The sequence below is a fragment of the Amblyraja radiata genome, chromosome 18, assembly GCF_010909765.2.
Source record: "Amblyraja radiata isolate CabotCenter1 chromosome 18, sAmbRad1.1.pri, whole genome shotgun sequence".
NCBI lineage: Eukaryota > Metazoa > Chordata > Chondrichthyes > Rajiformes > Rajidae > Amblyraja > Amblyraja radiata.
Window position 1 is genome coordinate 30,152,230 of NC_045973.1, and position 14,181 is coordinate 30,166,410.

The 14,181-nt window shown below is 47.0% G+C and overlaps 1 protein-coding gene across 3 annotated transcripts in view; it reads left to right on the forward strand.

Moving 5' to 3' along the window:
* Positions 1-4,730, forward strand: part of c18h3orf18 (chromosome 18 C3orf18 homolog) — a 36,637-nt gene extending 31,907 nt beyond the window's left edge. For 2 of the 3 annotated variants that reach the window (XM_033037025.1, XM_033037026.1), the window contains exon 5: positions 1,074-1,187. In XM_033037025.1, coding sequence (XP_032892916.1) covers positions 1,074-1,154 — 81 coding nt within the window. In that variant the 3' untranslated portion in view covers positions 1,155-1,187. Of the gene's footprint in view, positions 1-1,073 lie in introns of all 3 variants that reach the window. The other variant, XM_033037027.1, reaches the window with a different exon arrangement.
* Positions 4,731-14,181: the final 9,451 nt, after the last annotated feature.

Here is a 14,181-nt window from a genome sequence, read left to right on the forward strand (position 1 = left end):
GATAGGAAAGGTTAGAAGGATATTGGCCAAATGTGGGCAGGTGGGACTAGGGGTATCTTGGTCAGTGTGGACAAGTTGGCCGATGGGCCTGTTTCCATGCTGTATGACCCTATGACATCCTTGTCATCTTGGGCATCCACTTCATGGCTTATTGATCAGAGACTGAGCTCACTTCATTGGGGTTGTTTCATCTCCCCTGGATTCCTCCTGAAGATGGCGCCTTTTGCTAGAGTATGACTGCTGGGCATCCACTGGCCCAGTCTGTTGTATGTCATAGAGTCATAGAGTGATACAGTGTGGAAATGGGCCCTTTGGCCCAACTTGCTCACACCGGCCAACATGTCCCAGCTATAACTAGTCCCACCTACCTGTGTTTGGCCCATATCCATCTAAATCCATCCTATCAATGTACCTGTCTAAATGGTTCTTAAACATTGCGATACGACCATCCTCAACTACATCCTCCAGCAGCTGATTCCACACACCCACCACACTTTGTGTAAAAAATGTTACCCCTCAGGTTCTTATTAACGTTTAGTTGAATTTAGTGATACAGCATGGAAACAGGTCCACCAAATCCACGGCAACCATCGATCACTCGTTCACACTAGTTCTGTATTATCCCACTTTCGCATCCACTCCCTGCACACAAGGGGCAATTTTGCAGAAGTTGATTAAGTTACAAACCTGCTCGTCTTTGGAGAATGGGAGGAATCCAGAGCACCCGGAGGAAACCCACGTGGTCACTAGTGAGGCGTGCAAACTCCACACTCAGACAGCATCCGAGCTCAGGATTGAACCCTGGGTCTGTGGTGCCGTGAAGCAGCAGCTCTACCCGCTGCGCTGCTATGTGCGATCATTGGGAATTAACAGAGGAAGCACGAGCAGTGGAGGTTGGCCGTGGGGATTAACAGTGAGGGCTTGCTAGAGTATTGGGCTAAAGGGAGGGCTTGCTGTGCTGATATGCAGTGAGGCATGGCATTGTGATTGAAAGTGTGCAAAGCACTTGCCTTAAAGCCAGGATGGACATGGATATTGGGAGAGATTGCTCATTACCATCTTGCTTTCTCCAGATCTTGATGCCAAGTCAAGCTTCCTTGCAGAGGCCCAGTAGACTGGTGTTCACTGACGTGGCCAACGCCATCAATGCCTGAACAACACTTCAGCTCCAACATGGATGGACGATACATATGGGATCACGAGGTCCGCCTCCAGTCCTGTGTACATTCTTATGGACGCCTGCACCTTCTCACCTCTTACGGACGTCCAAACCAATTGTCGGTCTCGGGCCACTGGGAGTAATTTTGTGTGTCCTTAGGTTTAAAGGGAAGGGTTGGCTCAAGGCCTGCACCAACGATGACATGTCAGGCCGGGTACAGTGAGGTCAACTGGGCCAAGCTTCTCCACTTGGCAATTGGTTTCATCCACCTTGGTCATTGCTAGGCACTAGTGGAAGGGGGTAATGTTAAGCTCACCAACCACTCTCCCTCCCCCTCCAGCGCATTGGGGAGGAATTCCTTGCTCCCATTGTCACGTGGGTTGCGACTGTCATTTGCATCCCCTGCCAGCACGACTGGTGGTCGGATGGAGCAGCGAACCGTGCCCAAAGCCTGGCACTGCTGTGACCCCTGTTGGTGCCGTGGGACAGGAGAAACCTGGCTCTGAGGAGCAACCGGCCCGACCAATGTCCTCACGCTAACAGATTTAAGAAACAGCCTCTCACCTCGCAAGGTCTTCTGGCACGCACATAACTCAGAATCTCTAAAGTCTACCACATCCTTCATTCACCCCTTCTCACTCTCCCCTTCTCTTCCTCACTTGCCCCTGCCCATCTCCATCAAGCCCCCTTTCACTGCCAATGGCGACTTCACCGCGTCCAACCTCTGGAGGAGATGCTATCATCTCCGCTGGCATACTTCCCACCAGGACCAATCCAATGAGCAAAGATACGCACTAGGTGCCGGAGCAACTCAGGCGGGTCAGGCCGCATCTCTGGTGTAAATGGATGGGTGATGTTTCGGGTCGGGACCCTTCTCCAGAGCTGAGCAAGGATGTTTTAACAGCTCACAGGTGAGTCATAGAGATGGAGCTACACAGCATGGAAACAGGCCCTTCAGCCCACCTTGTCCATGTCAACCATGTTGGCGTATTCGGTTAGTCCCACTTGCCTGTATTTAGTCCATGGACCCTTCCTATCCATTTATTTGTCCTAAAAAAGTCATAATTGTATCTACATGCACAGCTTCCTCTGGCAGCTCATTCCAGATATGGACCTACCCTCATTGATATCCCTGGCCTGGGGAGGAGTCGAGGCAGGGAGCCTTCCTTAAACTAATGACCAAAGTTAAAACTACTGCTTTTTATGTTTGGGTGACCACTATCTGTCATTTTATATCCAACAACTGGTTATATTGTAGATAGGCACAAAATGCTGGTGTAACTCAGCGGGCCAGGCAGCATCTCTGGAGAGAAGGAATAGGTGACGTTTCGGGTCAGGATCCTTGTTCAGAGTAAAGTTTCCGACCCGAAACGCCATCTGTTCCTTTACTCCAGAGATGCTGCTTGACCCGCGGAAATGTTGTGTCTATCTTCGGTGTAAACCAGCATCTGCAGTTCTTTCCTACATAACTGGTTATGTTGATGTTTGTTATTAGTGAAGTGCATAACTCACGGAGCTGTGCTTATATTGCGGCCACATTACTAGAGGACCCTCACTCCTTGGTCAGAAGGTTGTGGACCTACTTTAGGTCTTGAAGCCCCTTTAAATCTGGGCTGGTGGGATATACTGGGGTCTGGGGAGTGTGCAGAACTGTCAGAGATGTTGTCTTATGTTGAGACTTTTGAACTGAGACTCCATCCACACCACACACTGCCATGGTGAAGAAGAGATGGGGTTGCTATCACTAGGACTCTGCAACTATATATATTTCTCAATCACTAAACCAGATAAACTGCTCGTTATCACATTGCCACCTGGTTGTACTTGCCCCGTTCAACTTTGTGGCTCCGTTTCCCAAATTATAACAGGCCCCAGCTCAGAAGTACAGGCCCATCATCGGTTTTCCCGCAACTGATGGTCCGACACCTCCTTTAATCCAAAATTACGAGAGCGCGCATGAATTGCCTAGGCCGGGTGTGGTGGCCGATCTCAACCTCATCAGGACTCCCATTGCCGGATTTCCACTCGGCGGATCGAATTTGTCTACTGCGGCCAGGGCTCTGGAACTCCAACCCGGCCAGAGATGGCTGATCCGTTCCCATAGCCGACTTCTGAGCCGACTTTGTGGGCCGGTAACCTTTTACACCTCCTGAGGCCATGGTTCGTCAAAACTGAAAATCCAGCAAGGCTCTGGAACCAAGGGTGTCATAAAATCGGTGATGGACCTGTACTTCATTTGGGGGTGTGTGGAAAACATCAAAAGCACTAGATAAATGCAGAATGTGATACAATTTGACGTAATCAATGCAGGCATCAATGATAACTAATTATATAATATCTAACAAGGATGCCATCAAATACCTGGGTCGGCCTTGCCCAGTTACACCATTGTTTCTTTAAAATCAGATAGTTCTGTTGGGTGTCATGGTTGGTGACAGAGCCAGCATTCATTGGCCATCCTTCGTTGCCCTTAATGTGGTGGTGATCCACCTCTCAATTTGCTGTAGTCCCTTTGTGTTGTTCATTACAGAAGATGCCCCATAATTTGCCGCAGTTTATCCCTTTCATTGTTGTCCGGGAAAAGGCTCAATGTTGACCATGGGCAAGAGATGGTTGCTTATTCCACCAAGATTTCACTCTTGACAATCGCTGGCTTCTAAACTCAACATTGCAGTAGCCACCACCATCTGCCCACTTCCCTTGATGGTATCTCACTAGCCCAATCTCCAGTCACCCATCTATGCCATGGAAACACACCTGGAATCAATGGGACCCCAAGCATCTTCATTTGGCTACAAGGACCACGCCTTCTCTGAGCAGTAGCTGGTGCTGCTGATCTTTGGTGTTCAGCCATGGCTCAGTTTGATGGTGGCAACCATAAGGCCCCAAGGCCCAGAACCATAGTCTTCTCAAATTCGACAAGTTGGTTTCTCTGATTGACACAGAACGCTGGTGTAGCTCATCGTTTCACGCAGCATCTCTGGAGAAAAGGAATTGGTGACGTTTCAGGTTGGAAGCCTTCAGATTTGACGTTTCACATCGGAACACTTCTTCAGTCCGACCCGAAATGTCACCTATTCCTTTTCTCCAATGATGCTGCCTGACCCGCTGAGTTGCTGCAGCATTTTGTGTCTATCTTCCATATAAACCAGCATCTGCACTTCCTTCCTGCACAAGTCTGTTCCTCTTCCCAAATGCAAAGAAAGTTGTGCTGGGCTCATTGGCAGGGAAGTTGGGCTGGTGGTGGAGACGGGGAAGGCCGCTGATGATAAGTAGGCCACATAAAATTCCTTGCCTACCAAATTAAAGCCTGAGAAGATGGAGGTCTCTATAATATATGGATATTCTCCCTTAGAAAATGGCTGATTGTCTCAGTTTTGTTGCAGCTCTGAGGGAAAGGAGAAATTGGAAGATTACAGGGCTATTGTACCAGCACACAACACAGTGATACATCATTTAGATATCTGTATCTCAGCTTTGTTGATCGTAGTCGACTTATTTATCTTCATTACATGTAAGTCAGTGTATTTCCCAATATTAAAAACTGAAATAAATCTATGGTTATTCTTGAGCCATTGCCTTGTTTAAGTGTGTTATTGCTGGCTTTTGGGTCTTGGAACACTGTGTTGCATTTCCTTTGCAAAGTTACATCTAATTGACCAGGAGTACATCTATGCTACATAGAGTCATACAGCATGGATGTGTTCATCCCACTGTGTGCTCCCTTGATGATTCAGTCACACTTTATTGTCACATGTACCGAGGTACAGTGAAATGCTTTGTTTTGCGTACAACCCGGTAAAATCATACAGCAGACCACACCTAGGCAGTACACAAAGAGTCGAGTGCAGACAAAGTTCTAAAAAGTTAATCGAACAGTTTTATCTTCTGCCTGCCGCCGCACGTGACCACAGACGGCTCGCCCCATCGTTCCCGCCGGCCCTCCTCGCTCTCAACAGTCCATCTCGCTTTCGGCGGGTGGTCCCCCTGGCTCTAGGTCCCGTCGTCGCCGGTGGCTCAGGACCGAGTACGGAGTCCGCGATGGGCGAGCTGGGTCTACCGCTGGTCCTCTGTTGTTGGTCCATGGCGGGTGCGCTGGGCCTGTTGGTGGGCTTGGCCGTTGCTTGCTGGGACACTCCCAGTGTAAAGAGGAGTCGGTGAAGTCCATTGTAGGATGTACTGTACATATACATGAGAGCGGTAGGGCTTGGACATGTGCTGTGTGGTTTATTCAAGGTGTCTTCGTGAACTCACTCTGGGCATTATGGGTACGAGGGTGGCTTTGCTAGGGCCAACCTTTGATACCCGTGAGAGCTGCCTTCTTGAACTGAAGAAGTACTGACTGTACTATCGTGTTTGAAGGTAGACAAATCTCCAGGGCCTGATCAGATATATCCAAGGACATTGCGGGAAACTAGAGTGGAAATTGCGGGAGCCCTGGTTGAAATTTTCGAGTCATCCTTAAATACAGGAGAGGTATCGGAAGACTGGAGGGTGGCAAATGTGCCTCTTTTCAAGAAGGGCTGCAGGAAAAATGCTGGGAACTATAGGCTGGTGAGCTTAACATCTGTAGTTGGTAAGTAACTGGAGAGTATTCTGAGGGACAGGTTATACAGGCATTTGGATGGGCAAGGGCTGAATAGGGATATTCAGAAAGTAGACAAAAATGCTGGAGAAACTCAGCAGGTGAGGCAGCATCTATGGAGAGAAGGAATAGGTGACGTTTCGGGTCAAGACCCTTCTTCAGACTGAAGAATATTCAGGAATATTCAGCATGGTTTTGTACGTGGAAGGCGAGATTGCATGGGATCCAAGGAGAGATAGATAATGGATAGCAAATTGGCTCCAAGGAAGGAAGCAGAGGGTGATGGTGGAGGGTTGCTTCTTGGACTGGCGGCCTGTGACTAGTGGTGTGCCACAGGTTTCGGTGTTGGGCCTGTTATTGTTTGTCATCTACATCAATGATTTGGATGAGAACATATAGGGCAAGATTAGCAAGTTTGCTGATGATACAAAAGTGGGTGGTTTTGCAGATAGTGAAGATGGTTGTGAAAGATTGCAGCAGGATCTGGATCGATTGGCCAGGTGGGCGGAGGAATGGTTGATGGAATTTAATACTGAAAAGTGTGAGGTGTTGCATTTTGGGACGTCGAACAAGGGCAGGACCTACACAATAAATGGTAGGCCGCTGGGTAGTGTTGTAGAGCAGAGGGATCTAGGTGTACAGGTGCATGGTTCCTTGAAGGTCAAGTCGCAGGTAGATAAGGTGGTCAAAAAGGCTTTTGGCACTTTGGCCTTCAACAGTCAGAGTATTGAGTATAGAAGTTGGGAGGTCATGTTGCAGTTGTATAAGACATTGGTGAGACCACATTTAGAATATTGTGTTCAGTTCAGGGCACCATGTTATAGGAAAGAAATTGTCAAGCTTGAAAGGGTTCAGAAAAGATTTACGAGGATGTTGCCAGGACTAGAGGGTGTGAGCTTTTGGGAGAGGTTGAGTAGTCTGGGTCTCTATTTCATGGAGAGCAGGAGGATGAGGGGAGATCTTATAGAGGTGTACAAAATCATGAGAGAAATAGATCGGGTAGATACAAAGTCTTTTACCCAGAGCAGGGGTATCGAGGACCAGAGGACACAGGTTCAAGGTGAAGGGGAAAAGATTTAATAGGAATCCGAGGGGTAACCTTTTCACACAGAGGGTGGTCAGTGTATGGAACAAGCTGCCAGAGGAGGTTGTTGATGCTGGGACTATATTATTGTTTAAGAAACAGTTAGACAGGTACATGGATAGGACAAGTTTGGAGGGATATGGAACAATCACAGGCAAGTGGGACTAGTGTAGCTGAGACATTGTTGGCGGTGTGGGCGAGTTGGGCTGAAGGGCCTGTTTCCACACTGTATTACTCTATGACTATAACTGCTACTTGCCCGATGATTATGCTGTTGAGTAGGGAGTTCCTGGAGTTAGACTGAGCAACAAGGAAGGAGCGTTGGGATTGCCACAGAAAATGGAAAAGGTGAGGCAAGTTACTGAAGTTTCACATTTAATGGATGAAGAATTAACCATGATTCTCACAGTGGGGTAGCGGTAGAGCCCCATCACAGTGCCAGGGACCCGGGTTCGAACCTGACCTCGGTTGCTGCAGCAGCATTTAAAAGACACATGGCCAAGTACATTGATACAAAAGATTTGAGAGAAATGTGCCAAATGTGGGCAAATGGGACTAATCTAGATAGGGCATCTTGGCTGTTGTGGACAAGTTGAACCCAAGGGCCTGTTTCCATTCTGTATGACTTTATAACTATGATCCAGAGACCCGGTATTAATTCTGACCCTGGGCTGGTTTGTGTGGAGTTTGCATGTTCACCCGGTGACCGCGTGGGTTTCGTCTGGGTGCTACGGTTTCTTCCCACGTTTCAAAACATGCGAGTTTGCAGATTAATTGGCCTCTATAAATTTGCTGCTAGTGCTGCTAAGGATTCGATGCGATAGTGGGAACAAATGTGTGATGGTCGGTGCAAACTCGGTGGACCGAAGAGTGTTTCCATGCTGTATCTCTAAAACTAAAACAACATAGAAACATAGAAAATAGGTGCAAGAGTAGGCCATTCAACCCTTCGAGCCAGCACCTCCATTCAATATGATCATGGCTGATCATCCAAAATCAGTACCCTGTTCCTGCTTTCTCCCCATATCCCTTGATTCTGTTAGCCCTAAGAGCTCTATCTAACTCTCTCTTGAAAACATCCAGTGAATTAGTCTCCACTGCCTTCTGTGGCAGAGAATTCCACAGATTCGCAACACTCTGGGTGAAAAAGTTTTTCCTCATTTCAGTCCTAAATGGCCGACCCTTTATTCTAAAATTGTGACCCCTGGTTCTGGACTCCTCCAACATCAGGAACATTTCTCCTGCATCTAGCCTGTCCAATCCCTTAAGAATGTTGTTTCTATAAGATCCGCTCTCATCCTTCTAAATTCCAGCCCAGTCGACCCATTCTTTGGTTGAGAGCTAAAAATCTCGAACACTTTTTAAAACGTGAAGAAAATGTGTGGAAATAAAAACAGAGAATGCTCTACAATACAAAGAAATATAGTTTTATTAAAGATGATATAAAGATAAAAATCAGAAAAAAGGCTTAAAAAACTTCACTTTAAAATCATACACTGTAGAGGAACAGACATACAAAATTATCTCCCAAAATATATATCTCAATTCTCATGTTGTTCCATCTCATTCAGTGCATTTCGTAATCAATTCATTGTATTATTGCGACACTTTGTGGTTGCTGAGGTAATTCGAGGACTGGCAACATTTTTAATAAAAACAAAAGCATCACCTCAGAGGTAGTAAACAGATCCTGCGCACAGCGTTAGCGAGGGACGCCGTGTTCACAGGAGAGCAGGAGACACAGCTCGAACCAGGTCTGTAGGGACTTCAAGTCCGTGCCTGTTCTGGAGAGGTTGACTGAAAATGGCCTTGACATCAAGTTTTGAGGAGGTGCGTTTCATTTCTCTTGCCAGGTTTTCCCTCAGCCCTTTGGTTTTGGGGAAAGCAAAATTTGTTTTCAGACCAAAATGTAATAAGAAGGAACTGCAGATGCTGGTTTATACCAAAGATAGCCACAATGTGCTGGAGTAACTCAGCAGGTCGGGCAGCATCTCTGGAGAAAATGGAGATGTTATCCAGGGATGCTGCCTGACCCGCAGTGATACCTCAGCACTTTGTGTCCATCTTTGCTTTCAGGCCAATTATTTTTTTCAGATCAAATGCAAGTCCCTCCTGCATGCACTCACACGTTCTACCAGTTTCCATCTCTCATTTTGTCTCCTCCATTGTCACCAGCTTGTACCCAGGGTAGGGGAGTCATAGGTTTTAGGTGAGAGGGGAAAGATTTAATAGGAACCTGAGGGTCAACTTTATTCCACAGAGAGGGTGGTGGGTATATGGAACAAATTGCCAGAGGACGTAGAAACAAGGAACTGCAGATGCTGCCGTCTAGATATACGAAAGGTCTAGATGGAGGATGTCTCCAGTAGTGGGAGGGTCTAGGACCAGAGGGCACAGCCTCAGAATAAAAGGATGTACCTTTAGAAAGGAGATGAAGAGAAATATCTTTATCCAGAGTGGGGAATCTGTGGAATTCGTTGCCGCAGACGGCTGTGGAGACAAAGACATTAGGTATATTTAAAGCAGAGATTGATAGATTCTTCATTTGTAAGGGCGTCAAAGGTTACGAGGAGAATGGGGTTGAGAGGGAAAAATAGATCAACCATGAGCGAATGGTAGAGTAGACTGGATGGACCGAATGGCCTAATTCTGCTCCTATGTCTTATGGTCTTGCACTTTGCACTCTAGCTTCATCATCCTGATTCCAGCTCGACAGATCTCATCGGCTGATCCCAGCCCTGTTGCCCCTTGAAAGTTTCCTGCTAAGTGATGGCCTCTCCCCCAATGTCCCTGTACACTGTACCTCTGTCCAACAGCCTTGTTGTTTCAAAGTCAATGCCCATTCCGATGGATCAAGGTGTTGGGCAATCAGTTTTACCTCACTCCTCCGACGACAACAGCGAGAGGAGGTGTTGGAAAATAACACAGCAAGAGAGAAGGTGTTAAACAAGGACACGGGGAGATGTGGGCATGCCAATGGAAGAGAGGGTGGGGGAGGGTAGGAGGGAGAGGGAGAGAACCATTGCTCATAGCCTATGATAACTTTACATCAACAGGGAGAACGTAGTGCCTTGGCAAGTGGTAGAATCAGTGGGGAGTTGATGGAAATGAGGAGAGAACATGGAAACCAAATAGGGAATGACTCGATAGGGAAGCAATGACTCGATGGGCCGAAGGGGTCTCCTTCTGTCGTGAGGAAATTTGGACATTCCCTTCGGGAAAACCTGGCAGAGAGGAACTAGCAGGGGGAGAAATTAGTTTGCAGTCACTACCGACATAAACTGGAGCGTACACATCCCAGACAGCTCGTGTTTAATGCTGGCAATTGAAGACAAATTTCTCACCCCTCATCCCCTCGTTGGTCTTAAAGTGTCAAACGCACCCTGTGTTTTTCAATCAGGTGAATCAGAACAAATGTAATGTCCCCACAGCCTGGTCGAGCATTGCCCTTTTAAACAAAATCACGGAGAATGGCATACAACCGGTTGCAAGGTCAGGTCGCCCAGTGAAAAAGGTTTCCATCCTCTGCACTACCCGCGATCTTAAAGCAGTTAGCGTCTCGATTGAACCAGCCAACCGCCTGTGGTTACCATCCGGCCCCCGCACACCTGCACCAGAACTCAAACATAGCTCCAGGAAGCGGAGGCTAAACTAAGAAAAAAAAATGACAAGCTGTTGCTTCCAGTTTCCCAGTCACGCATTAAAACCAGCAGGGGCGACTGAAAGTGTGTCGGGCAGTGCCCGTCATAACGCAGAGGGAGTGGATCTCCGTCCCCTGGGTGAGGATGGGATGGGTGTGGGTGGGGAGTGGGGACAGTGCTCTCCAGACCACATAGAGGCCTTGATTCTGGCAGTGCAGCTAGCGAGATGGATTGGTGTGTAAGACCCAGAGTTAGTTGGTTGGTTGGTTGGTGACTGTGCCAAGGAGACCCACCTCGCAGTTTGGGAACAAAATGATCAATGACTGCTCAGTGGGAAAGACCTTTGATTGGTGCAGAACCCCACCTGGGTTCAAACCAACCTTTGGCCCACGCCCTTTGCTCCCCCACCCAACCTCACACCCGTCTCATGTGGGTTTTCATGGAACGACAGCTTGCCATCTTGACATATAAATGAGAATGATTACGCCTGTGCCTTATCTAGACTAGGCCATGAATGCCTCAATGGGTTAGGGAGTGGAGTGAAACCTAGTTCTCATTTACTTTAAATAGGCTCCATTTCCTTGGCGAGTGGTTTTCAAAGCCATGCCTGTCCCATTGATCAGCTCTGGATTGCTCTGTTCATTCGGGATACAAGTGATGGGAATACCAATTAGTTAACTTTCAGTGTAATCTACCAATGTGACTTTGACCAGAATGAATCAGCTCATCCAATTTAATGTGTTCAGCAAGGCCTAAATGGCAACTGAAAGTGATGACATCATCAACAAGAAATGATGACATCATCAACTGAAAGTCATGATATCATCAAATGGAAGTGATGACATCATCAACTAGAAGTGATGATATAATCAATGGAAGTGATGATGTAGCCAGCTGGAAGTGATGATGTCACCAACTGGAAGTGATGACATCGTCAACTGGAAGTAATGATATAATCAACTGGAAGCGATGACATGTACCAAAGGTAACAAGATGCCCTTCCCAAGCTGGTTTCACTGACCTAAGCTCATAAGATGTCATGCCACGGCTCCAATCCCAATTGCAATCGAGATGTCCCACAAGGGAAAAGGATTAGCTGAGACCACGCCTCAATAGAGAATCATTTTGGCAAGTGTTGTGGCCATTCAGCCCATCAAAAAAACTGGCTAGGTTTTTCGAAAGGGTAGCAGGAAGGGAGAAGGGAATGGCAATGTTTTGTTTCCAGGTGCATGGGCGAGTGTAGATGAAAGGCAGAGGCAGTAACCATACAAACTGAGTGAGAGCATGGACTACAACAAAGGTGGAGCCCTGGTTGGTAGCACCTCCCGGGCTCTCCCACATCAATACCACCAATACTGAACTGTGAGGAGGTGGAGGCAGTAGTACAGAGGTATCTTCCAGTAAACAGCTGTGATCAATAAAAAAGAAGTCAAACAGATGCTGTAAAACAAAGAATAACGTTATAACAAGCAAGTGTCCCATCGATCAAGCTTTGGTTTGACTCAGGTTTTCGTTGTATAAAAGCGCCAGGCAAATAAGAGTTTGCAACAAATAATAATTAATAAACACACAATTTTGTGTCAGACAGAAGTCACGAACCACAGCTGAGACCTTTAAGCTGATGTGCTGCCTCCCATTCAATAAAGAGTTAGATTTGTTTGCGAGTGTTGTGGCTCTCAGCTTCAAAAAGGATTGCTCCTGTCGACTTGGCCCAGAGTAAGGGACTGACTGATAACATTGAATGACTGCAGAGGCCAATAAATCAACTTGTGTGCAAGGGCATCATTGATAGCATTCTTTACATGCGGGAGGGGAGGGCAATGCTAAAGCATTCTTTAAGTATAGCTTAAAGCTCCCATTGATTGCCTACTCAGCAGAAAGTTGTGAGAGTCTCTGTATCTATGAGAGCTCTGGCGGATGGGCAGCAGAGGAAGGGAGGGGGCTGTAGTTGTGTCGGTTAGCGGAGCTGCTGCCTCATAGCGCCATAGACCCGGGTTTGATCCTGCCCTTGGGCGCTGTCTGCATGCGGAGTTTACACGTTCTCCCTGTGACCGCATGGGTTTCCTCTGGGTGCTCCGGTTTCCTCCCACATTCCAAAGACGTACAGGTTTGTAGGTTAACTTGCCTCTGTGATTTGCCCCTGGTTTGTAGGGAGCGTTTGAGTAAACTGTGAATGAGTTACTGATGGTCGGCGAGGACTCGGTAGGCCGAAAGGCCTGTTCCCATGCTCCATCTTTCAATCAATCAATCAATCAGAGTTGGAATGAAGGAGATGGTACAGTGTGGTAGATGCTACCAGGTGCATGACAGGAACTGACCGCCCCACCATCGATGGCATCTATGGGAGGCGTTGGGGTGGGAGATGCAAATGGCCACTACATCTGCCACTAAAGATGTTCAATGTTCCTCTTCACATCAACTAGTCTTGGAAAGTCACCCCTGACAGAGTATTTGTAAACTTGAAGCCTGGTCACCATGGGCTGACCTGGGATTGGGACCTCAGACACAATAAGCGCTGGGTGCTATATTCACTCACTCCCAGGTTGCCGCCAACCCTCTCCCGCTGTTCTGAGAATTCACCCCCGTGACACCCAGTTCCTTACAAAGCCAGCAACATTTCAATCACACAAACAAATGTAACTGTTCAGGAAGTGCAGCGGGGAAGGGGATACAGGGTTGGGACATTGGATGGATGGTTCACCAGCTGAAAAAGTCCAATTGTGATTTTACAAATATCTCCACATTCAAGCATTAAAATGAACAAACCCAGTAGCAACAACTGCCGGTTTCGTCTGCAGTGCTCTGCTGGGTGTGAATCATGTTGAGTTATAGATTGGTTTTCACAATGTTAAAGTACAGTCACAGTTGTCCAGTATATAGTCAAAAGAATAAAAACAAAAGGATCGCAAGCCATAAACAGGGGTATACAGTCCCTCAAGCACTTAATCCACTCGCCCCGACACACCCTCACTGTAGCTGAACACTTCTAATGTTACAATGAGTTTACAATGGTGAGGAAGAACTCGTTAATTCTGTTAACCATACAGAGAGATAGATTCAAGTTCGTCCTGGCCTTGATCTCAGCCAGTTTGATATGAGAGAGGTTTGAATGTGAGTTCTCACAGAGTTACAATGAAGAGGAGTCAAAATTAAATTAAAAACAAAAAAAACAACCTTAAAGGGGTCAGTAGAATGCACATGGAACGTGTGTCAAGTAATATCGAGGAATTGAGGTTTCTTCGAATGACCTTGAAGGGTTCGGCACCTAACAGGGATCAGACTTACCGAATGGGGTAACTGAGTGAGTTGTGACTATTTTCATTTAGTCTAGTTTAGTTTATTATTGTTACGTTTACCAAGGTACAGTGAAAAGCTTTTTTGTTGCGTGCTATCCAGTCAGCGGAAAGACCGTACATGATTACAATCAAGCCGTCCACAGTATACAGCAACACAGGATAAAGGGAATAACGTTTACTGCAAGATAAAGTCTAGTAAAGTCCAAGTAAAGATAGTCCGAGGGTCTCCAATGAGGTAGATGGTAGGCCAGGACTGCACTCTAGCTGGTGATAGGATGGTTCAGTTGCCTGATGACTGCTGGGAAGAAACTGTCCCTGAATCTGGAATAATTATCCATCTGCTGGAAAGAGACGATGATGCTAGTGTGTGGCGACTCTTTGCTTGCTGGTCCTAGAGGAGGATCTACTATCATCTG